This window comes from Xenopus laevis, chromosome 5L, assembly GCF_017654675.1.
Source record: "Xenopus laevis strain J_2021 chromosome 5L, Xenopus_laevis_v10.1, whole genome shotgun sequence".
Taxonomy (NCBI): domain Eukaryota; kingdom Metazoa; phylum Chordata; class Amphibia; order Anura; family Pipidae; genus Xenopus; species Xenopus laevis.
The window spans coordinates 164,604,917-164,630,657 of record NC_054379.1 but is presented as its reverse complement, the minus strand read 5'-3'; the positions used below and the strand labels follow the sequence as shown (position 1 = coordinate 164,630,657).

Genomic DNA, 25,741 nt, shown 5'->3' with positions numbered 1-25,741 from the left:
TGAACAAACTGAATAAAAATTAACCCGATACAGAACCCAAACTTTATTGATGTACAAACAGCATTTCCAAGATCAAAATGATGAATTGGGCTCAGTATAGGAATATACCTTTGTGGCTATAGTTTTATGGTATCTGTCTGTACAGACTATAAGCAAACTTAGGGGACTGTTCCTGCTGAATTGTGCTTAGTACAGGGGAATACCTATGCTGCCATAGTTTTATGGGATCTCTCTGTACAGACTATGAGCAAACTTAGGGGACTGTTCCTGCTGAATTGTGCTTAGTACAGGGGAATACCTATGCTGCCATAGTTTTATGGGATCTCTCTGTACAGACTATGAGCAAACTTAGGGACTGTTCCTGCTGAATTGTGCTTAGTACAGGGAATACCTTATGCTGCCATAGTTTTATGGGATCTCTCTGTACAGACTATGAGCAAATTTAGGGGACTGTTCCTGCTGAATTGTGCTTACTACAGGGAATACCTATGCTGCCATAGTTTTATGGGATCTCTCTGTACAGACTATGAGCAAACTTAGGGACTGTTCCTGCTGAATTGTGCTTAGTACAAGGGAATACCTATGCTGCCATAGTTTTATGGGATCTCTCTGTATACAGACTATGAGCAAACTTAGGGACTGTTCCTGCTGAATTGTGCTTAGTACAGGGGAATACCTATGTTGCCATAGTTTGTGGGATCTCTCTGTATAGGCTATAAGCAAACATAGTTCATTACATATAATTCTAACATAAATAATAGTTTTCCCAGAGTATGACAAAGCCATTCGCCTGAGGTTGCCTGAACTGAATAAACAAAGTATAATAACATCAGAAGTTCAGTGCTTAAAAATACAACCAATAGATTTGAAGCTTAGAAAAACTTCATATAAAGTGCTAAAAAGTCAGAACACTTACGCAGTAACATTCTCTCCCAAGGTGTAACGTATGGTTGCCACCTTTTCTGGAAAAAAAAAATACCGGCCTTCCTATATTTTTATGGTTTTTCCCTATAAATAACATTGGCATCTCGCAACATTTTTACCAGCCAGGCCGGTAAAATACCAGCTAGGTGGCAACCCTAGTATAACGGCATATTTGTTAGATAGTTTCAAGAAAGGGCTCAGTGCCTTTTTGACAGCTACGTGGCTACCACATCTTTCCACAAGCAGTAAGAATCTCTATAAATGACAGTTTTGTGAGTTATTTCCCATGAAATACCACAGCCAGGTATTGCTTTATGGTAGCAAAGAAAGGAGGAATCGGCACACAGGAACAAATTGCAATGTGGGGTAAACCCCTAAGTGTTTATTGTGTCATAAGATGCACAACGTTTCGGGGGCACGCCCCTTCGTCAGGTGATGAAGGGGCGTGCCCCCGAAACGTTGTGCATTTTATGACACAATAAACACTTAGAGGTTTACCCCACATTGCAATTTGTTCCTGTGTGCCGATTCCTCCTTTCTTTGCTTTACATTGGAAATCGTGGGAGTGCCGTCTCCCCAGAGGGTTGTGCACCAGGCAATCGAAAAAGGAAGGCCAGCGTGTGCGCTGACACTGTGTTCTACGAATTGCTTTATGGTAGGACACCGACAATACAATACTTTACAGCAGTGCAGTCCTGGGAGACCAAGAGCATGAGGAGGGTAAAAAATAAAGTCAAAGGCACCGAAATCTACTCCAGAAACAATCAAGGGAACATTTCTGTTGAAATTGAACTTCTCAACAACTTCAATATCTCCTAAAATTATTAAATTCACCCTCTTGCTTTCAAATTATGGAGGAAGGGGATGTGGTGGGAGGTCATTATCATGCAGTTTCTTACCATAGGATCAAACTTCTCCTCCCTCCCAGCATGCTCAGCTGTCTGAGGGAATATTTAATAGGTTAACCCTAAGGGTGGTGACACACGCTAAGATTCTGGGGATATTCTTCGGGCGACTAATCTTCCCTAAATGCCTTTCCTTTCGTCTAGAATGTAAGGGAGGAACTCCACGATGCGTTTGGTGCCGACACGTCGCCATGGAACGAAACGCATGTGACGTGCCGGATGTTGTGAAGAAACAGGAAGTGAAAGAGAATCGCATGTAAGAACTACGTTTATCCGACTGTTGGATTCTGCGTTTTCATCCGACAGTCGGATAATCTTTCATGCGATTCTCCTTCACTTCCTGTTTCTTCATAACATCCGACAAGTCGCATGCGTTTCGTTCCATGGCGACGTGTCGGCACCAAACGCATTGTGGAGTTCCCCCCTAAATTGCCGGCGGGTTGGCACTCGAAATGCTTCATTTTCTGAAGTCGCCTCACAAGGAAACCTCAGGCGACTTTAGAAAACAAATTGCTCCGAGTGCCATCCCGCGGGCGAGTTACATTCTAGCCAGTTGGAAGGCATTTAGGGGAGATTAGTCGCCCGAGGAAGAGGTGATTTGTCGATGGGCGGCTAGTCTTCCCAGAATATTAGCGTGTGTCACCACCCTTATGATAAATAGTATATACTGCAGCAGAATTGGGGTATACTGATAATGTGTAATGTATTGGTTAATGATAAATTACTCGAAAAACAAGTTTCTCCCAGTACCCTAGTCACTGCCCCCATGAAATCCTCTGTATGAGCCTAAGCACAGATTTCTTGTGTTTGCAGCAGGATAGGGTTCCACTGCAGTAGATGAGTTATCAGTACATTAGAATAATGACACAGCATAACCTTTAGCAGCACCAAAGACACGGGGGAACACAACGCCCCTTACAGAACCAATGTGACCTGCCAAGTGCAGCCGGCACTCTGACCTAACCAGAAAGCTGGAAATGATCACTAATTTTACATTCCACTTACAATTTCCACCTTCAACTAAAGCACAGCTAAACCTGGGGCTAAATCCCTGTTATGGAATTAGGAATCCAAAAAGGTAAGACGAGCCTTAAACAGGTTGTTCCTTTTTGACTAAACCTTAAGTAGAATTAGAATATTTGCTACCTAAAACCTGCCGAATTCATTTACAAGTCAATGGCAGAGGTATATCTTAATTGCCTTCCTGACATTCGAGTTTTTTACGAATTTATCTCAATATTTTCTGAAAAAAAACTCCGACCAAATCCGCACGGGTTTTTTAGGCTTATTTATTAATACACTTTCCCGGAAATTATATTTGTGGGAACAAATCAGGAAAAATCAGATTTTCACGATTTTTTTGGATTTTTTTTTTTTTTTTTCCTCCGATTTTCAAGTTTTTTTCGGATTTTTCACCCAAAAATGCAGAATTTTGCCCAAAAACTTTGGTATTGCTAAAAACCCAGAACACTTTAAAAAAATCATTGGGACTTCTTCCATTGACTTATATGCAACCTTGACAGGTCTGAGATGCCGGATTTTCTGATTCGGACTTTTCTATCCTTTAATAAATTCCAAAAATTTCGTGATTTTTTTTAAAAGTCAGATTTTATATGAAAATATCACACATTTTCTGTGATTTTTGCATTCGGAGTTTAGTAAATAACCCCCTAAAAGTTTGATAGGCTTATTGGCCATATGACTTTGTATCTATAGGGGTGTATGTAGTAACAGGCATAATGATTGCACTGGGAAACAAAGGTCCAAAAGGAATTTTAATAATGCAAAGGGACAGGGCTTTATCTCAATACAAATGGAGAAGGTTCCCTTTACCTGCTGCCTGCATCCAGAACCCAAGCATTTTAAAGGAGAACTAACCCCTGAGAACGAATGTGGCTAAATGGCATATTTTTTATAGTGAACTTATTGCACGAGGCTAAAGTTTGAGCTTGTCAATACCAGCAATGATCCAGGACTTCAAACTTGTCACAGGGGGTCACCATCTTGGAAAGTGTCTGTGACACTCACATGCTCAGTGGGCTCTGATTGGCTGTTGAGAAGCTAAGCTTAGGGCTCGTCACTAATTATCCAGCAGAAAATGAGCTTCCCTGGCTGTAATATAAGCTGATGCTACAGGTTTGCTGATTATTAAATTCTGATGCTAATTGCACTGGTTTCTGTGCTGCCATGTAGTAATTATGTGTATTAATTACTAATCAGCCTTATATTGTGACATTTCTATTCTATGTGTACTTTATATTGTGAGTGGGTCCCTAAGCTCAGTAAGTGACAGCAGCACAGAGCATGTGCAGTGAATCATCAGAAAAGAAGATGGGGAGCTACTGGGGCATCTTTGGAGACACAGATCTTTACTGCTAAAGGGCTGTGGTTGCCTTGTGCTGGTACAGAAGCACAAAACATAATATTCAACATTTCTAGCTACTTCTTTAGTTAGGCTTTAGTTCTCCTTTAAGAGAGCTATGCCCACGATGAACTTCAAGCCAGTCAACAATGCCCAATAAGGACTCTTGAAAAGCTTTTTTAAATTGCCCAACCCATATCCCTGTACCTTTTAAGTAGCGAACCATACCAAGAGTGTACAACCAGTGTCAGTTGTGGGGTGTCGGCCCACCAGGCTGTCACCTCAAGGCCCCCACAACCAGTTGTGAAAGTCGGAGCTGGCCTTATGGAGCGCAATATGTTTTAGATCATAGGGGACCTGGGTCAGTGGGGCCCACTGGGTTTTTTCCAGGTGTCCCACTAGCCCAGTCCATCCCTGTGCACAAATAGTATGTTTGGCCCTGTATACGCCAAGAACTGTAGCCCACAAGAACTTTGCCATCTACAGCTCTTCCTAATGACTTAGTGGGTTATTTATCAAAGGTTGAATTTCGATGAATTTATGATGAAATTCAAACATCTAAAATACGATTGAATGGGAATGTATTTGTTTCAAAGCTCCAACTTTAATGTAAATTTGAATGTGAGATTTATCACAACTTGACCATGGAAACAGTTCTAATTCGAAAATTTGCCATCTATTCATTTACAAGTCAATGCCAGAGGTCTGTTGACCCTTTTGAAGATGTTAAGTGCCTTCCTGACATTCGAGTTTGTGAATTTGACAGCAAAAAAAGAATTCGAATTTACCATTTGAACCTTAATAAATCTGCCCCTTAAACACCAAAAATAATCCAGCTCTGCAGATTTTGAAATATTGCACAAAGGGTACAGTTTCACCCAAAAAGCCACAGGGAGGAAGTGGCAGCTTCCCGTGGTTCTACCGCAAGCAGTATCCTTAGTAGCAGTTACTGTATACAACATACAAGCAGTGGCGTAACTAGATGTTGCTGGGCCCCACAGCAAATTAATTTTAGGGCCCCCAACATATCCAGTGTTTGTCCTGTTTTAACAATATATGTTGAAATTGCTCATCAATGAGAGCCTCATGGGGCCCCCTGTACCTCCTGGGCCCCCCTGCAGCCGCAGGGTCTGCTTCCTCTGTAGTTACGCCCCTGCATACAAGCCCAGTGGCACCAAACGCAGGGTGTCATTAACGTAGTATCAGTTTAAAGATTGGCAGCTCACTGGTACCAGGTAAAGCAAACAGTATTAGATAGGACTTGTGCCACTAGGACAGAATGCATTGTTATAAAGAGAGCTAAAATCTCAGCCATGTGTATATACATATTAGAACCACATTATGTGAATGTGATAAGGACCTTAGACTGTAAGTTTCACTGGGACAGGGAGTGATGTGCAAAGAATAATCTTTGTAAAGTATTGTGTAAATGCATCCATGCTATATAAATATTAATAATAATAATATTGATATAAAAGCATATTTACACAAATATTATTTTTCACAAATCCAGTTCTGTAGACAGTGTAACTTGAGCCTTTTCTCCTTTGAATAGCTGTCCCATGGCTACACAGCAGCTTGTTTATATAAACTATAGTAGTACTTATCTGTTATCTACTGTGTATCCTGTGCTTGAATGGCTGCCCCCATGGCTACACAGCAGCTTGTTTATATAAACTATAGTAGTACTTATCTGTTATCTACTGTGTATCCTGTGCTTGAATGGCTGCCCCCATGGCTACACAGCAGCTTGTTTATATAAACTATAGTAGTACTTATCTGTTATCTACTGTGTATCCTGTGCTTGAATGGCTGCCCCCATGGCTACACAGCAGCTTGTTTATATAACTATAGTAGTACTTATCTGTTATCTACTGTGTATCCTGTGCTTGAATGGCTGCCCCCATGGCTACACAGCAGCTTGTTTATATAACTATAGTAGTACTTATCTGTTATCTACTGTGTATCCTGTGCTTGAATGGCTGCCCCCATGGCTACACAGCAGCTTGTTTATATAAACTATAGTAGTACTTATCTGTTATCTACTATGTATCCTGTGCTTGAATGGCTGCCCCCATGGCTATACAAGAGCTTGTTTATATAAACTATAGTAATACTTATCTGTTATCTACTGTGTATCCTGTGCTTGAATGGCTGCCCCCATGGCTACACAGCAGCTTGTTTATATAAACTATAGTAGTGTTTCTGAATCAAACACAGCAGTTGTACTAGTGCAGGGCAACACTGCATTATATTTATAAGGCAGGTTCAGTGCGCTAGTTAATCGAAAGTCTTATTAATCCGCTCCTAAGGGAAAAGAGATACGCTATATAGTGCAATAACTTCTTTATATGTGGTTAGGTGCAGGGGTGAAACTCACGAGATGCATTATATTTGTATTACTTTAAAACACTTTTATTTTTTGATGTTACTGTTCCTTTAAGGGAAACTCAGTGGAGCAGCATTGTGTTACTGAGCGGAAATCTCCCGCGAAGTCCATTGATTCTTTTTGGCAACATCAGCCAAGATCAACAAGGCATCTCCCTCCATGAAAATGATACACACTATTAGTGTAAGATTGCTTGTCTCTTATCTCTGTGTCCTGCAAAATCACCCAAGAAACACATCCTGAAATCTAGAAAGTGATGAGCAGGGGATTATGGAACATGTAGTCCCACAACTACAAAAAGATCAATGTTCTATGCATGCATACACTATTCCCTCAGGACAGGACTGCTGCTTACAATGGGGATCAGACAGGATCTGTGCAGCCAATGGGACAGAATGCTCTGTTATACAGATAGCTAGAATCTCAGCTGCCATAAAGCAGCGCAGGACTGCTGCTTACAATGGGGATCAGATAGGATCTGTGCAGCCACTGGGACAGAATGTTCTGTTATACAGATAGCTAGAATCTCAGCTGCCATAAAGCAGGACAGGACTGCTGCTTACAATGGGGATCAGATAGGATCTGTGCAGCCACTGGGACAGAATGTTCTGTTATACAGATAGCTAGAATCTCAGCTGCCATAAAGCAGGACAGGACTGTTGTTTACAAACATCATTATTTCTTAGATTATAAACTCTTTTGGGCAAGGCCCTTTCCACCCCTTTATAGGTTACTTGGTTGATTTTTTTGTGTAATCTGGATGGTCAATGTATACAACCATTTTATTGCACAGTGCTGCGGAATATGTCGGTGCTTTATAAATATGTGTTTATAATAAACAGGAAACTATTACTACTACTACGAGCAATAATATCGAAATAATAGTAGTAATACTGATAACTTACAAGTCACATTCTAATTGCCTACAATGACATTGTGTCTAATTCTGCAAAGAAACTCTTATTGGGTGCTTCAGATACGTTAATTTTTTTAATGCCATTCTAATAAAGGGGAAAATGGACAGCATGGCAGCTCCAGCATGTGGCTACTAGAAGCAATAGAAGCAGCCATTATTGTTCCAATGAGGCTCAGGGATCCATACACTGAAACAAAACAGGCCGCCTCGGTGAAGAAATGAAGAAAAACAACAAGTTTTCTACTCCTGTTTTACTCAGGAATGAAGTGAAATCCCTTATGTGACAAAGCAGCCACTAGGGGTATTGTTTCACTAGGGTAGATAACAGGGTCATACCTCCCAACTGTCCCTTTTTCGGAGGGACAGTCCCTCTTTTGACAGCTCAACCTGCAGTCCCTCATTTGTACTGGAAAGTCCCTCTTTTCTCTGCACTGAACAGCCAGAAAAAGAAACAAAGTTTCTCACTTAAAGGAAAACTATACCCCCAAAATGAATACTTAAGCAACAGATAGTTTATATCAAATTGAATGACATATTAAAGAATCTTACCAAACTGGAATATATATTTACATAAATATTGCCCTTTTACATCGCTTGCCTTGAACCACCATTTCGTGACTCTATCTGTGCTGCCTCAGAGATCACCTGACCAGAAATACTACATTACTAACTGTAACAGGAAGAAGTGAGGAAGCAAAAGGCAGAACTCTGTCTGTTAATTGGCTCATGTGACCTTACATGTGGTTTGTATGTGTGCACAGTGAATCTTACGATCTCAGGGGGCGGCCCTTATTTTTTAAAATGGTAATTTTCTATTTATGATTACCCAATTGCACATACTACTAAAAAAGAATATTATTATGATAATGGTTCATTTATATGAAGCAGGGTTTTACACATGAGCTGTTTTACTCAGTATCTTTTAATAGAGACCTACATTGTTTGGGGGGTATAGTTTTCCTTTAATTGGCTTTTAGCAGAGAGCCCAAAACAGCTAACAGGTGCAAATAAGATACTTTGTAACAATTTTGAGACACAAAAACACAGTTTAGATAAGGAGAAATATTTTCAAACTTTCATAACCTGCCATAATTTTGTAAAATGAACATGGCAATTAGGGGGTGTGGCCACAGAAAGGGGTGTGGTCAAAAAATTGCTGCGCTACGTGCGGCAAAATTTTTTTTCTCCCTCTTTTTACTTCCAAAATGTTGGGAGGTATGCTCAGGGTGGCTCCTATGTATACAAAATGGCTTCCTGTGCAGAGTAACCAAGGCAACCACACAGAAACAAAAGTGAAAGTAAGTATTCAGCAGTATCGTGTTTGTCAGGGGTAGGGCGAAAAACAGGCAATTGGAGCTGCTATATCTACAAGCAGTCAATTGTTTGGAACTCTATGCTAATCTGCAACCCCTCGTGACTGGAAAAGCATTACAAATTTACTATTGCTTTCAGGATTTTGTTCCCGCCAATAAGTCAAGCTACTCGCATTTCCCGCCCTGCTGATATGCCCTCCCCTTCTGCCTGCCTATTGGTAGAGCCAGAAGATCGTCTCACCTGCTGATCCGTGATTGGTTGATACATGTGTGGTGTCCCGAACCCTTCTACTTTCCTATTGGCAGAGCGTTGCCAGATCTCCAGTGGCGTTATAGGAACACTTCCGCCCTCTTGGAAGGCTCATTAGAGCGTTACCTGTGAGGTTATCGACTGTGAAGCGTAGCATTCTGGATTGGCCTGTGCTGGGGAGTCGGCTCAGGTCTAGTTTTGAGCTTAGCCCGGCGGCACTGCTTCACAGGTACTGCAGTTTCATCCATTTGACTTGTTATACAGCAAAGGGGAGTATACTATTCGCTGGCCTTCTCAGGGGCCTCACGTGGTCCCCTCAAACCATTTTATTCGTCATTGGACGGTGATACCACAAGGATTTTAAAAGTGAACCTTAACCTCTGTATTCTTTGTGGTTTCTAAATCACCAATTGATTTTCAACTTGGTCCCACTGACTCTGGTAACAGGTGAAGGCCTAGTGACCCAAGGGTTTGTTTGCCTTTAAATTAACCCTTAGTATGATGTAGAGAGGGATATTCTGAGTCAATTTACAATTGGTTTTCATTTTTTATTTGTGGTTTTTGAGGTATTTAACTTTTTATTCAGCAGCTCTCCAGTTTGTAATTTCAGCAGTCTGGTTGCTAGGGCCCAAATTCCCCTAGCAACCATGCACTGATTTGAATAAGAGACTGGAATATGAATAGGAGAGGACTGAATAGAAAGAGGAGGGAGGAATATACATTTGTAGCCTTACAGAGCATTTTTTTTTTTTTTTTTTTAGATGGGGTCAGTGAACAACAAAATATTTCAAAACCTATAAAAAATAAAAAAATTCAGGCCAATTGAAAAGCTTCTTGCAATTAACAGTTCTATAACATACTAAAAGTTAACCTAAAGGTGAACTTCCACTTCTTTAAAAGAGGCCTAGCAAAAACACAAACAATCCCTCCGAATATGAATCTCTTCACTTGGTCTCTAGTCCATGCGTGAGGGAGAAGCCCGGCTGAATGAAACCGTTTTATAATCTCATCTAATAAGCAGCCCATACTTCCACGCTGCCGCTACTTACGGAGTTACCAGAATAGATTTATACATATCCCGGCATTTAGAAAGTTTTAAACACTTTTCCTGCCCTAAATATCAGGCTTGCAAGCCCTGGCTTTCCCGCTGATCTCTGTGATACACCCCAGGTATTAACATGTATTTTTATAGCACCAATATATTGCACAGCAACAGTGTCAGGCTTGCAAGGCCCATCTTTCCTGCTAATATCTGTGATCTACACCTCCGTGTTAGGCTCGCAAGCCCTGGTTTTCCCACTGAGCTCGGTGATACACCCCAGGTATTAACATTATTAACATGTATTTTTATTGCACCAACATATTGCACAGCACCAGTGTCAGGCTTGCAAGTCCTGGCTTTCCCTCTGAGCTCGGTGATCTACACCCCAGTGTCAGGCTTGCATGCCCTTACTTTCCTGCTGAGCTCAGTGATTGACACTAAGATAAAACAGGCTGGCACACAGAGCGAATTAAACCGGGTTCCTACCCCTGGTGTGTTTATTGCGTCACACATGACGCAATAAACACACCAGGGGTAGGACCCCGGTTTAATTCGCTCTGTGTGCCAGCCTGTTTATCTTCTTATTGGATTGTTGGGAGTGCCGTCTCCCTTAGGCCTTATGCACCAGCGGAAATTAATTGAAGGGTCTGAGTGTGCACGTGACCTCTCTACTCAGTGATTGACACCCCAGTGTCAGGCTTGCAAGCCCTGACTTTCCTGCACATGCTTCAGGTTAGTATAGGACTACAATACCTCAATATACATGTAAGTATCTAGGAATAACTCTCAGGTTATAAGTACAGGGGAACTCCCATAAGTTACAAGGAGTGACAGCAGATTTGGGTGAGTGTTTGGAAAGGAGGAGGGACGACCCCACTCTGTTCAGGTTGAGTGATTGAAAGGAAAAGTTACATCTCAGCCCTGACCTCCAGATACGGGTGAGCGGCTGCAGTTCTCACAAAGAATTGTGTACACCAGCACATGACCTCTGACCTCAGCCCACACTCCTTGGGTGCAGCCCACCCTAACTAGGCTTAATGAGACAGTGGTGAGTTTCTTAAAGAGACGGCACCACAAAAACGAGTCACCCGTTAGAAGGTACAAGTGTAGTGTGTTGTTTCCTGCAACTCCCAGCATTCCTGGCTAGTCAGGTTTAAATGTTATAGAGATCTGATGAGTCTCCGTGCTTCACTAGACTAGGGAATAATTTGGACTGTGACTGCAGAAAACGACTAGAGAGAACAAAAGGGATAACAGTGACCAATTAAAAGAAAATAAATTCTTGCTCGTGGGACTCAGTCCCTATTGGTTAATAGGTTACCATTAAACCAAGCAAGCATTTTCTCACATGGGAAAAACTTTTATTGGAGTGTAAAAATCATATGGATTGGGGACACCAATTAAACTGACAGGTTAGCCGGTGTATGGGCCTTTATTAGGGCTCTTACTGACGAGCGTTGAAGCCTTTCCTGCTCAGGAATAGACGCATTAAGCTTTTTTCAATGGGGCTGTACTGACACAGGCGCGTGTAGGCGCTGAACGCAGGAAAAACGCAGCATGTTGTGTCTCAACCTGTGTTCAGCGCCTACACGCGTCTGGGTGAGTACAGCCCCATTGATAAAAGCTTAATGCGTCTTTTCCTGCGGCTGAACGCAGAAAAACGTAGCGCAGCTTCAACCACTTGTCAGTAAGAGCCCTTAGGGTATTTGCCTAGTTTTAATTAAGAAACAAAAGCCTCAATACTAAGGAAATCAGTCTGGCAGCCCCTTAATTTTAATTAAAACAACTATGATAAATAATGTTCTGTATGTACATTAGCTCAGCCTGATTTGCTAAGTTTAAGAATTAAATTTTTTTTCTTCACTAACTATTTTAAGTGCAGTGCTGGATGTTACAATTGTCAGTAGCAGAAGTTTGAATGCAATTTGTGCCTCATACATAGAGCCTGATGGTTTGTGTACAAAGGTCAGCAGATAACACTGCATGTCTATCTACACTGATAAATCCTCCCACACAATGTGTAACAACCAGCATAGAGTTGTACAGTCATCTCTAGTGTCAAGTGCACACCATGTGCTATGCAAGCCTAATGGAACCTGCCTGAAACATTATTTGGATTAAGTAGAACTTAATTTGTATAATTGACAGGATGCCGGGAGATCCCACAGTCACACTCCCTTCCCAGAGACTATTATCCACTGTTACTATAGGCACCATCTCTCCCTACTATACCTGCTATCCCATAGTCACACTCCCTTCCCAGAGACTATTATCCCACTGTTACTATGGGCACCATCTCTCCCTACTATACCTGCTATCCCACAGTCACACTCCCTCCCCAGAGACTATTATCCACTGTTACTATGGGCACCATCTCTCCCTACTATACCTGCTATCCCACAGTCACACTCCCTTCCCAGAGACTATTATCCCACTGTTACTATAGACACCATCTCTCCCTACTATACCTGCTATCCCACAGTCGCACTCCCTTCCCAGAGACTATTATCCACTGTTACTATAGACACCATCTCTCCCTACTATACCTGCTATCCCACAGTCACACTCCCTTCCCAGAGACTATAATCCACTGTTACTATAGACACCATCTCTCCCTACTATACCTGCTATCCCACAGTCACACTCCCTTCCCAGAGACTATTATCCACTGTTACTATAGGCACCATCTCTCCCTACTATACCTGCTATCCCACAATCACACTCCCTTCCCAGAGACTATTATCCACTGTTACTATAGACACCATCTCTCCCTACTATACCTGCTATCCCACAGTCACACTCCCTTCCCAGAGACTATTATCCCACTGTTACTATAGACACCATCTCTCCCTACTATACCTGCTATCCCACAGTCGCACTACCTTCCCAGAGACTATTATCCACTGTTACTATAGGCACCATCTCTCCCTACTATACCTGCTATCCCACAGTCACACTCCCTTCCCAGAGACTATTATCCACTGTTACTATAGGCACCATCTCTCCCTACTATACCTGCTATCCCACAGTCACACTCCCTTCCCAGAGACTATTATCCCACTGTTACTATAGACACCATCTCTCCCTACTATACCTGCTATCCCACAGTCATACTCCCTTCCCAGAGACTATTATCCACTGTTACTATAGGCACCATCTCTCCCTACTATACCTGCTATCCCACAGTCACACTCCCTTCCCAGACACTATTATCCACTGTTACTATAGGCACCATCTCTCCCTACTATACCTGCTATCCCACAGTCACACTCCCTTCCCAGAGACTATTATCCACTGTTACTATAGGCACCATCTCTCCCTACTATACCTGCTATCCCACAGTCACACTCCCTTCCCAGAGACTATTATCCACTGTTACTATAGACACCATCTCTCCCTACTATACCTGCTATCCCACAGTCACACTCCTTTCCCAGATACTATTATCCCCACTATTGGTGCTAGAGATATCCTACCATATAAAGTGCTGTGTTTTTGCCAAGAATGGAACACAGATCTCTTAATATAATGACTGGTAATGAAGCGAATCAGCATTTACATTTTCCTGCTTTGCTGCGCTACAGTGCTAAAGTCATACTGGGCTAGAGCTGGAAAAATGGGGCTCCCAGCAGTGCAGGAAGGATAGGGCCACATTACAGGTTACATAAATCAGCAATGTCCATCCTGCAACTCCCAGCAAGCTACCAACAGCTGAAAGACTCAATTAGGCATGCGTATATATAGGATAGATTACCCACTCCACAGTACAGACCTGCTATTTATAATTACTAATCTGCTGGTGCAAAGGAAGCCTGTCCCATTTAACCAAAGCAGATCGTTTTTGGAATCAAATCTAAACTCTTCAGCTGGGCTTAATCTTTTAAAAAAAAATATTTATACATGTTTCAAAAATATCCATGTAGGTGCAACATGTACCTTTCCTATCGCATGTTTACTTTATAAAAAAAAAAAAAGGCATCTGGCTGAATTCCCTTTCTGTGGGAAAAGCTTCACTTTGGGCAAATGGTTTTTACCTTGCACAGCCTGGAAACTGCTAAAAGAAAAAGCTCACTTTCCTTTATATCTACTATTTGGGTCTGATAAGAGATTCTGGCAATGGTATCATGACAGTATATAGTATAATATGTATGGATTAACGATGTGCGGGCCGGCCCCGGGACCACGGAAATTCTCGACCCGCACATCACTAGTAGAGATGCACCGAATCCACTATTTGGGATTCGGCAGAAAACCAAATCCTAATTTGCATATGCAAATCTGCATTATTTGGGTGCCTATTTACCAGTGGAGAATATTGTCCCATTCGATAATGCTTTGCATGTCTTCCCGGCAACCACTTTGCTAAGTTTTTTTCAATATTTAATGCTAAGGGGTCTATTTAACTAAAGGGTGTGGAATGAAATTATACATATATTGCTTAAAGGGGGTTGTTCACTTTTAAATTAACTTTTAGTATGACATAGAGAGAGAGAGAGACAGTGTGCAGTTGGTTTTTATTTGTGGTTTTGGAGTTATTTAGCTTTTTATTCAGCTACTCTCCAGTTTTGCAAGTCTAGTTGCTAGGGTAGAACCATGCACCAATTTGAATAAAAGACTGGAATATAAATAGAAGAGGGCTTGTATATAAAGATGAGTAATAAAAAGTAGCAATTACCATACATGTTATTTTGCAGAGCATTTGCTATTTAGCTGGGATCAGTGATTCCTATTTGAAAGCTGGAAAGAGTCCGACGAAACTATATAAAAATAGCGACCTGTTAAAAAGTTGCTTAAAATTGCCCATGCTATAACATATTAACTTAACTTAAAGGTGAACCGCCCTTTAAAAATACTTCCAAAATAATTTGCTTAGTTTCTAGAGATTTTGGTAGTGTAGACTAAAAAAACAGTGATGTATTGAAGGCTGCTGGGAGTTGCACCTGTAACGAAAGGCCGCAGGTTGGACAGGCTTTGTATTCATTAAACACAAGATGTTTTTGTATAACTGAATTGCACAGTCCATGCCCTGGAGAAATTCATTGGTTGAATTCTGTTCTCGGGTAGTCATGCTATATATCATGTCAGGTGTGTGTATGTATGTATATGTATATGTATGTAACGGGGGAGTCATGCTTATATGGATACTGTAACATTTATCTTGAATATGATAATGACAATAGTGTGTCGGCAGTAATGAACCAGAAGCAAAGATCTCAATGTCACTAGTCAACAGGAAAGACACATGCATAACATGGGCATAACCACCCCCCCCCCCAAAAAAAAACACTTCAAACTACAAATTGGGAATTAAATGCAACAGTAAGGTGCAGTGAAGCTGGTCATACACAGACTGATGAAAGCTGCCGTTTATTTGCACAAGTATGTGGGGGCCTTCTGACAGCACCCAAACCTTCCCTCATTTAGTGCCCTTACCAAATAATTGGCTCTTTATGGGTATGAGCATCTTAAAGGGGTTGTTCACCTTTGAGTTAACTTTTAGTATGATGTAGGAAGGGATATTGAAGTTGGTCTGCATTTTTTTTTTTTATTATTCGTGGGTTTTGAGTTATTTAGCTTTTTATTCAGCAGCTCCCCAGTTTGCAATTTCAGCCATCTGGTTGCTATTTCTAATTTTCTCAGTAACCATGCATTGATTTAAATAAAGGTGGCCATAGATGTTACAATTACGATCTTTCCTGGAAAAGATGTTTCCAAGAAAGATTGTTCGTTTCAATACACACGTGTAGAGCTGAATGGTCAGATAGACATATAGAAACAATAGAATTCTACCTGTATCTGATCATTCAGCACTAACAATAGCCGATGTTTGGTGCCTGATTAAAATTTTCCAGCCAGCCCAATCGACGAGCCGACCGATATCCAAGTCTTCTGCTGATATCAGTTGGCTTGTCTCCCACCATATACACACCGAATATCATACATATTTTTTTGTACATTATTATCTGTGTTTCTATAGCCAACTTAATAGACTGGAATATGAATAGGAGAGGCCTTAATAGAAAGATGAGTAATAAAAAGTAGTGACAACAATGAGGGGCATATTTATCAAGGGTCGAATTGAAAAAACTTTTGAAAATCAAAAAGACCAACCGAAATGAAGTGGAAGTTTTTATTTGGTTGAATAGGTCAGTTTTCGATCGAATAGGTCCGTTTTCGGCCGAATTCTAATTTTACGAATCTAAGGAATAGTCCATTTGATTGAATTAGATTCAAAAGTCTTTCCCAAAAAAAAAAAAAACATCCACCAATTGACTCCAAATAGGTTCTAGGAGGTCTCCCATAGGCTAAAACATCAATTCGGCAGGTTTTAGATGGTGAATGGTTGAATTTTTAAAGAGACAGTACATGGTAAATTTTGCATTTTCAAATTCAAATCGAATTTGGACTATTCCCTAGTTGAAGTACACAAAAAATAGCTCAAAATTCGAATTTTTTGGCAGCTTATCAGCCCGTGTGTAGAGCCCCTCGACAGGCTTTCCCGGGTGATATCTGGCCGAAAGTCAGCCAGATGCCGACCAGGCAGGTTAGGTTTTTGGCAGTCCCGCGATCCGACCACCCATTTGGCCTCCATTCAGCCCAATATTGCCCACTTCAATGTGGGCACATCGTGGAGAGATCTGTTCATTTGGCAACATGGCCAAATGAGCGGATCTCAACGTCTATGGCCACCTTAACAGAGCATTTGTTTTATGATGGGGCAAGTGACCCCCATTCGAAAGCTAGAATGAGTCAGAAGAAGAAGAAGGCAAATATTTAAAAAGCTATAAAAAATAATGAAGACCAACTGAAAAGCTGCTTAGAATTAGCCATTCTATAACATACTAAAAGTTAACTTAAAGGTGAACCACCCGTTTAAGACTGTTACAGGTAGGCTTGATACTGCTACTGCTCATTATACTCAGATCACTTGCTGGAATTTCAGCTCAGTAACAAATGTGCCGCGGCGATACAATGTCACAGCTCTTTATTTAAACAAACTTAATCGCTTGGCCCATGTGAGGCACTAGGAGCTTTTATCTGGTTTCAGCAACACAAAGAGGGTTTAACCCATTAGTATCAGATCAGGAGTAGTGCACATTCATCTTGTCATGATAAGAAAGGGTTATTCTGCCCCCGGCCCCCGCCCATTGCTTCATAGAACACAAGTGAATGATGATATAACTCTAGTGGTCTAGTAGAACTGGAGGGCTCCAGCGCAGGAATATTTATTTGGACCAATGTTATCCCAGAAATCACACATTGTTACTTATTCTCTTTAAATAGGGGGAAGACGGGGACCAGTTTAATAAATAAATACATTATTTATTATTCCCAGTTGATTTGTGGACTACAGATCCCAGCATCCTTGGCAAAAAAACTAAAACCAGACTGTAAGGTGGCTGCTCCAGAATTATAACACATGCTATTGACAGTGGTATTTTGTCATATAACCAAACCAAGACATTTAAAACTTGCTTGCTAGTGCAAGATAGCATGGGATGATGGGATTAGAAACTCCCAGCATCAACATAAAGGCTGCAGTGTGGGCAGCACTGATATACAGCCCCCCCCCCTACTGAGCTTTTTCATATACCTTTTACCTACAACTTTTATTCGGGTGGCCCCAAAATGTACAGGCCCCCTGATTTCCCTTCAAAAGACGGCTCTGAAGCTGAAAACATGAGAGATCACCACAGTTTTGGCAGAGCTCATGATTTACTGCTTTGTCATGCAAATGTCCCTGGAGAGGTTAAAGGGGAACTATCGCAAAACATGAAAATTTAATATAAGCTTCCTCATAATGAAAAAAAAAACTTTCTAAATATGATCAATTAAACATTCTGCATTGTTTATGAAATAATCAGCATCTGTTTCTCTTCATTCTGTCTTCATGCAGCAGTTGGGTGTAAGATGAATGATCCAATATATTGTATAGGGGGGGCTTCCTTTCCTAGCAGATGTATTAGAGCTCGCTCAAATAACTGATTCTAGTACAAAGAAATTCTAACAAAATAACTGCCTTTTGCACAAATCCTGCATGTAGAGAGACATGATGTCTGGTGAGTTTAAAAGAATGAGCGCTAATACATCTTCTAGGTAAAAAGAGCCCCTCATATAAGATATATTGGATCTAACTGAGTATCTGACACCCAACTGCTGCTTGAAGAGAGAGAATGAAGAGAGGAAGATTAACTTGATTATTTCAGATATGATGCAGAATTGTTAATTGATTTTATTTAGAAAGTTCAGTATGCTAAAGCTTATTTCCGTGATAGTTCCCCTTTAAATATCTGAAAGGGAGGTGCAGCTGTCAGACTGCAGGTTGGCAGTGAAAGAGTTACAGCAAAAAAAAAAAGTCGGCCAATGGAATAGCTGGAAGTTTCTAACAGTGCTGACCCACTTTATTTACTCTTGTACTGCTGCTTCCCAATGCCTGTCATACAGCAACATTTGTTTAACCCAAGTGGTATTTATGATCTCTGGGTGCCAGTCCAGCAGGAACAGTCGCAGTCATGCAGACAACCCTGCAATACAGCAGTAGCCCCCATCTGTTAATCGGCTGCGATTCACAACACCCTCATGCCTCTACCCAACCGAGTTAGAAAAGAACGACTTCTTTCCTCTTATGGTGTGCCCAGATGTACAGCACTGAGTATACAAGTAGCCTATACAAACATGGAGCATGTGAGAACTGCATGACCTGGAAAATATGTCCCCCCAAACCCTGAGATTTTGGTACAAACCCAAACTCTTGGTTAACGGCCAATGGGATTGTCCAGGCATGCCCACCTCTTCCCCCCCCTTTGGTGCTGAAGAAGTTAAAACGCAAAGCGAGATTTAACTTCCATCCACACTCCCCTCTCCTCCTATTCAGTCATAAAAGGGGAGGGCGTTTGTATGCACAACTAACCCCACCAAAGCCTGGAGACAGGGGTCTGCATCGACCAAAACACTACCACTCCCCCCTGCCTCACCAGCACAAAAGCTTTGCCCTGAGACATCACAGAAAGAGTTAATAATGGCCACACGTGGGTCATCCTTGCTCTCCTAGTGCAAAACAAATTCCAATATTCCCCACTGCGCAGCTGGCCCCCCAGTAGCAGTGCTGTAACTAGAAGTTAGTGGGCCCTACACACACATATTGAGACTGCACCCCACTTCAGAATCCACTGCCCCCCTTTAGAGGTCCAACGTTTAGCCAGGCCCCCTCCGCTCATAACAAGGTTACACATATGTGAAGACATTGATAGACAATAGTCGCAAGTATGTATGTAGGGCAGCAAACAAGTGTTCAACACTAATCTCACCCTAATTAACCTTCAAGCTGGGCTTCCAGAAGTATCTAGCAGAGTAAGCTCCCCAAACACCCCCAACTGGCCTTCAGGCTGGGGCCCCCTTAGGGGGGTAAGCCCCACAGTCTGGGAACACTGCTCTACACTCGTGGGCCCCCAACAGCCACTGGGTTTCTGTTCCTCCTGCCCAACTACCATCCACCCCCTCTCATATTTTGACCTGTTCTTTTTCAGGGGATCCCCCACTTCCCACAGCCCAGATGGTTTAACCCATACTTACAGACCACTTCAGGTCGTTATCTCCTCCCCTTAACCCGTCCTGTGCCATATGGATCCGTAAAGCATGGCTTTGCAAATTCTCCGCTGGGCATCCAACTGGAATCCAAAAACACAGGGCAAAAAAAACCCCAAAAAAACCCCAATGCAAATGACAAAAATGAAAGTGTGAAATCGGCGGCGGCCCAGGTCTGCGAAACAGCGACGTGTGCTAATGTCGAGGCTGCAAGATCAGCACCATAAACATGGCTCCAGACTCCAATCCTTTCCCCCCCTTTCCATACGTCCGCTCGCCCCCCTCCTGCACAGCACTCTCAATCCTCTCTCTCTAAAGAGACATCTCCACACTGTCTGCTTCCATTTACACAGTCCATCCAGACGCCCCTGCTTCTCTCACACTGATCACCAATAGGGACAGGCTGCTTTGTCATTGAGGCTGCCCCTGTCTCATCTCTTCCTTCTCTCAAACGTTTGACTTTTTTTTTTTTTTTTTCCTCTAAGCCCTGCCCTGCTGCATTCTGGGTAAAAAAAACAAAACAGGCAATACAGGTTCCTCCTCATAGTGTTTACAATTGCATCACTGAAAGCTGCAGCTCTCCGCCTTTTAAAGGGACAGCGTCGCTGGTGGCAAAAAGAATCACGAGAGAAATGTTTGCAAAACAGAAAAAAAGAACAAAACCTAAAATGAATGGCTTTCTGAGCAAAAAAAGCAAGAGTTAAAGGGGTGATTCGCATTTTAGTAAACGTTTAGTATGTTATAGAATGGCCAATTCATTATTATTATTATTATTATTTTTTTTATTATTTGCCTTTTTTGTTGGACTCTTTCCAGCTTTCAAATAGGGGTCACTGACCCCATGCTCTATAAGGCTACAAATGTATTGTTATTGCTACTTTTTATTACTCCTCTTTCTATTCAGGCCTCTCTTATTCATATTCCAGTCTCTTATTCAAATCAATGCATGGTTGCTAGGGGAATTTGGACTGTAGCAACCAGATTGCTGAAATTGCAAACTGGAGAGCTGCTGAATAAAAAGCTAAATAACTCAAAAACCATAAAAACGTAAACCAATTTCAAATTGTCTCAGAATATCATTCTCTGTCATACTAAAAGTTAATTTAAAGGCAAACAACCCCTTTAAAGGGGAAGTCCACCTGAAAAGTTTTTTTTTTTTCTGGGCATAATGAAAGAAAATGTAATGCCTAAGCAACTTTCCAAAAATACATTTGTTACTAAACGTTGGTGCTTTTGAAGTTGTCAGTGTAAGTCTTGTTAAAAGGAGAGTCTGTCTGTCCCTTTCTGTTCGTTTGAAACAATGTAGCAGAGGCTTCTGCTACATTCTTTCATTATGAAAACAATTTGTCTGGACTTTTATAAAAGAAATGTCGCTAGGGGTTGAAGTAAAGAAAAAGGGGAAATGACCTTTGACCCTTCAGCAGTTGGTAAACTACAACTCCCAGCATGCCCTGAATTGTTCTCATACCTGCAATGCATTGTACAAACCAGGCTTTCTGGGCTGTGCTCATGTGCTGTCATCATGGGGGGCTAATCTTTTGCAGCTACTTAAAATAGGGTTGACCTAGTCACGCATGTGGCCACCAGCCGACAAGCTATACGTATCCTTTTTAGCACTTACCATTTGGAAGCAGCAAATGGATTTGGAACTTTACACTGGAGAGCACCAGGCAACTGTCAGCTCTTCAGCACAAGGGCTGGTGCTGTCATGCGGATGCACTGTGTACAATCTGTCAGGGAACAGCTGAGACATCCATCACAGCTATGCCTGTAATTACACTTAACATCCATACCCCCTAATGGAAGCTTCTACAGGGGGCAGGGAACTCTCTGCTATAGTGTTTAGTAAATTAGTTCCCATGGTTATTCTGTACAGAAGTGAAGTATAGGCTGCTGTCAGATACACTGCCATTTATTTCTACAGAAGTATACTGTAGCTTAGCCTTTAATCCTTTTATAACAACCTGAACTGCAAGTACATAAACACACAAAGACAGATACCCGTTTATCTACCTATTATCTATATATCTATAAGACACCTTAGTGGCAAATAATATGTATTTAATACTCCATTTCTTCCATTAGTTATTCCTTTGCTATCTGTAACAGCATCTAAATAAATACAGAAACTATAACAATCGTGACCCATATATCACCCATATAATCCAAACACTAACAGCAATTACCAGATCAGAGCTAAGGTGTTCAAAAGGTAAATTGAAATCCAGGTCACAACAGATCAAACCAACAGATCATTGTCTATTAGATAACTTCTATATAGTTCCAGGGGTACACCGAGCACTCACCATAGTTGGACTTCAGGCTCGGCCCCCTTAGCTCTTAACAAGGTTACAGATATATATATAGAAACATTGGGGTAAGTCACCCTGCTATAGTTCCAGGGGTACCCAGGGTACAAATAAGCACTCACCCCAAATCTCCCCCTAACTGGCCTTCAGGCTGGGCCCCCTTAGCTCATAACAAGGTTACAGATATATAGAAACATTGGGGTAAGTCACCCTGCTATAGTTCCAGGGGTACCCAGGGTACAAATAAGCACTCACCCCAAATCTCCCCCTAACTGGCCTTCAGGCTGGGCCCCCTTAGCTCATAACAAGGTTACAGATATATAGAAACATTGGGTAACAGTCACCCTGCTATAGTTCCAGGGGCACCCAGGGTACAAATAAACACTCACCCCAAATCTCCCCCTAACTGACCTTCAGGCTGGGCCCCCTTAGCTCATAACAAGGTTACAGATATATAGAAACATTGTGGTGTCACCCTGCTATAGTTCCAGGGGTACCCAGGGTACAAATAAGCACTCACCCCAAATCTCCCCCTAACTGACCTTCAGACTGGGCCCCTTTAGCTCATAACAAGGTTACAGATATATAGAAACATTGGGGTGTCACCCTGCTATAGTTCCAGGGGTACCCAGGGTACAAATAAACACTCACCCCAAATCTCCCCCTAACTGGCCTTCAGACTGGGCCCCCTTAGCTCATAACAAGGTTACAGATATATAGAAACATTGGGGTAACTCACCCTACTATAGTTCCAGGGGTACCCAGGGCACAAATAAGCACTCACCCCAAATCTCCCCCTAACTGACCTTCAGACTGGGCCCCTTTAGCTCATAACAAGGTTACAGATATATAGAAACATTGGGGTAACTCACCCTACTATAGTTCCAAGGGTACCCAGGGTACAAATAAGCACTCACCCCAAATCTCCCCCTAACTGACCTTCAGACTGGGCCCCTTTAGCTCATAACAAGGTTACAGATATATAGAAACATTGGGGTAACTCACCCTACTATAGTTCCAAGGGTACCCAGGGTACAAATAAGCACTCACCCCAAATCTCCCCCTAACTGACCTTCAGACTGGGCCCCTTTAGCTCATAACAAGGTTACAGATATATAGAAACATTGGGGTAACTCACCCTACTATAGTTCCAAGGGTACCCAGGGTACTCTTAAAATTAAATTCTGAAATATTTACAAGTTTTCAATTAGATTTGTTCCTTCACTGACACTTTTTTTTATCTTTCAGAAGATTACTTCTCTACTCTAAAACAGCTTGCCCAATCTACTTTTTTTCCTGCAGAAATATTTGTTCACATTTTTCTAAGAACATTCCCATTTCTTTTGTGGTTTTCTTTTATCTCTGCTTACCTTTATCCTCTAGTTTATGGAGTGGAGGTTCTACCTGACAGCTGAGGGGCCCCACCCCATTGAAGCTATACATAGCAATTGTCGGCATACACACCGTAGCAATGTATACAAAACACTGTGAACAAACAGTTACACTGACTGTTCATATAAATGCTGCAGGGGAAATCAGGGTTGGCCACTGTTTAGGGATTAGATTACTACACATATAGGCCACAGTTATCAGATGGAACTAAGGAATTACGAGGAAGGGGTTTGATCCATCTTTAGTTGCTGAACATTTCCTACTGATATATGCAAAACAATCACAGTTGATAGTTGGTTGGTTTCCACCCTTATTACCGAGTGTCGGAGATCATTGAATTGGTTTAAGGGGGTTGTTCAACTTTGAGTTAACTGTTAGTATGATGTAGATTGTAGAGAGTGATATTCTAAGACAATTATTATTTGTGGTTTTTGAGTTATTTTGTATTTTATTCAGCAGCCAAATTCCCCTAGCAACCATGCATTGATTTGAATAAGAGACTGGAATATGAATAGGAGAGGCCTGAATAGAAAGATGAGGAATAAAAAGTAACAATACATTTGTAGCCTTACAGAGCATTTTTTTTTTAGATGGGGTCAGTGACCCCCATTTGAAAGCTGGAAAGAGTCAGAAGAAGAAGGCAAATTATTCAAAAAATTAAATAAATCAAAGGTGAACCATTCCTTTACAGGGATGAGAGGGTACCATTTGTTTTTTTTAGATGGGGTCAATGATCCCTATTTGAAAGCTGGAAACAGTCAGAAGAAAGAGGCAAATACTTAGGGAACAACCCCACTATTTTTGGGATTCGGGTGAATAGCAAATCCTTTATAAAAGATTTGACCGATTATTGAATCTGATCCCTATCCCTACAAATAATTAAAAAAAACTATAGAAAAGATAAATGAAGGCCAACTAAAAAAAGTTGCTTATAATTAGCAATTTTATAGCATACTAAAAGTAATTATAAAGGTGGACCACCCAGTTAATTTTTAGTCTACTGAATGGCCCCTAATCCAACTCACTCCCAATAATTGTCATATTTGAATATAGGGAGCTGCATTTTTTTTTAATGCCCCACAGACTGAACAAAACCTGTGTGAATGTGATTGGTAATTTAGATTGTAAGCTCCACAGGGGCAGGAACGGGGAATAATGTATAACTTCTGCACAGAGTATAAAGTACTGTTAAAGATTGAATAAAAGTAAATTTACAGAAAGAAAGAATAGTGCCAGAATGATTTTTAAAATGATACCGGCACCTTCCCCTGAATAATTCGAACATTTCAGTGCTGCTTTAAAAACTGTTGCACAACCTTTCTCTGTCTTGTGACTTAGGACTTGCTGTGTTCAAAGGTTATTGCTCAGTAATGCCAAGAAAGAACTCTGCCATTGAGCATGCCATGGAGGACATGGCTTTAATAGTTATACAGGTATGGGAGCTGTTATCCAGAATGCTCGGATAATGCTCCGGATAACGGATCTTTCTGTAACTTGGATCTTCAGACCTTAAGTCTACTAAAAAATCTTGTAAAACTTAAATAAACCCAATAGGCTGGTTTTGCTTCTAATAATTCTATCTTAGTTACTGTTTTATTATTACAGAGAAAAAGGAAATCATTTTTATAAATTTAGGTTATTTGGGTAAAATGGAGTCTATGAGAGACAGCCTTTCTATAACTCTGAGCTTTTTTGGATCCCATACCTGTACCGGGGCATAGCAGCATCCCCAGTACCCAGTCACCATACAGGTTGCTTTAAAGTTGTAGCAGGGTGTTTCAGATGCATTTGTAACTGCTGTTTATGTTGAAGCTTCAGTCTAGTTTGTTATTCACTTTATTTGCTCTACAGCCATTTATCTGCCCCCAACACGGGGGTATGAAGGCTTGGAAACCCAGACAGACTTTAGAATAGGAGGAGGTATGAAAATAAGAATACGCTTATATAAATAATAATACTACACTGCTTTCTGCTGATGGGCTTCTCTCTGATCTCTTGAAACTAGACAACAATATACATTTTAGCTTACAGAGAAGCAGAATAAAAACTTAAAGGGGAAGTAACAAGCTTACCAAACGTATCATATGTAACCCCCAAACTCTGCTTTAAAGTCTTACAGGAATCCTCCCCCAAGTTCATCATTGTCCGCCATCGTCTTGGATTTATGTCCATGAAGCTAGCATTGCCATTCCCCACAGTGTATCAATTCATTTAAATCTTCATTCTTGTCCGATCTGCTTCTGTAATAAAGAAAAGCCCTCGTTAGTGACAGTAACTCGTACCCAAAATAAATGGGGGGGAGGTAAAAATTCAAGGTTTTAGAGGTTTATTCGATTCTAATTATAGAACGTGTA

The 25,741-nt window shown here is 41.3% G+C and overlaps 1 protein-coding gene across 5 annotated transcripts in view; it reads right to left on the bottom strand.

Moving 5' to 3' along the window:
- The window catches only part of ncoa1.L (nuclear receptor coactivator 1 L homeolog), a 163,179-nt gene extending 137,548 nt beyond the window's left edge, over positions 1-25,631 (bottom strand). For 3 of the 5 annotated variants that reach the window (XM_041563612.1, XM_041563613.1, XM_041563614.1), the window contains exon 1: positions 25,460-25,631. In XM_041563612.1, coding sequence (XP_041419546.1) covers positions 25,460-25,559 — 100 coding nt within the window. In that variant the 5' untranslated portion in view covers positions 25,560-25,631. Of the gene's footprint in view, positions 1-19,674; positions 20,156-25,459 lie in introns of those variants that run through there. The other 2 variants (XM_041563611.1, XM_018264114.2) reach the window with 2 other exon arrangements.
- Between the last annotated feature and the right edge of the window lie 110 nt (positions 25,632-25,741).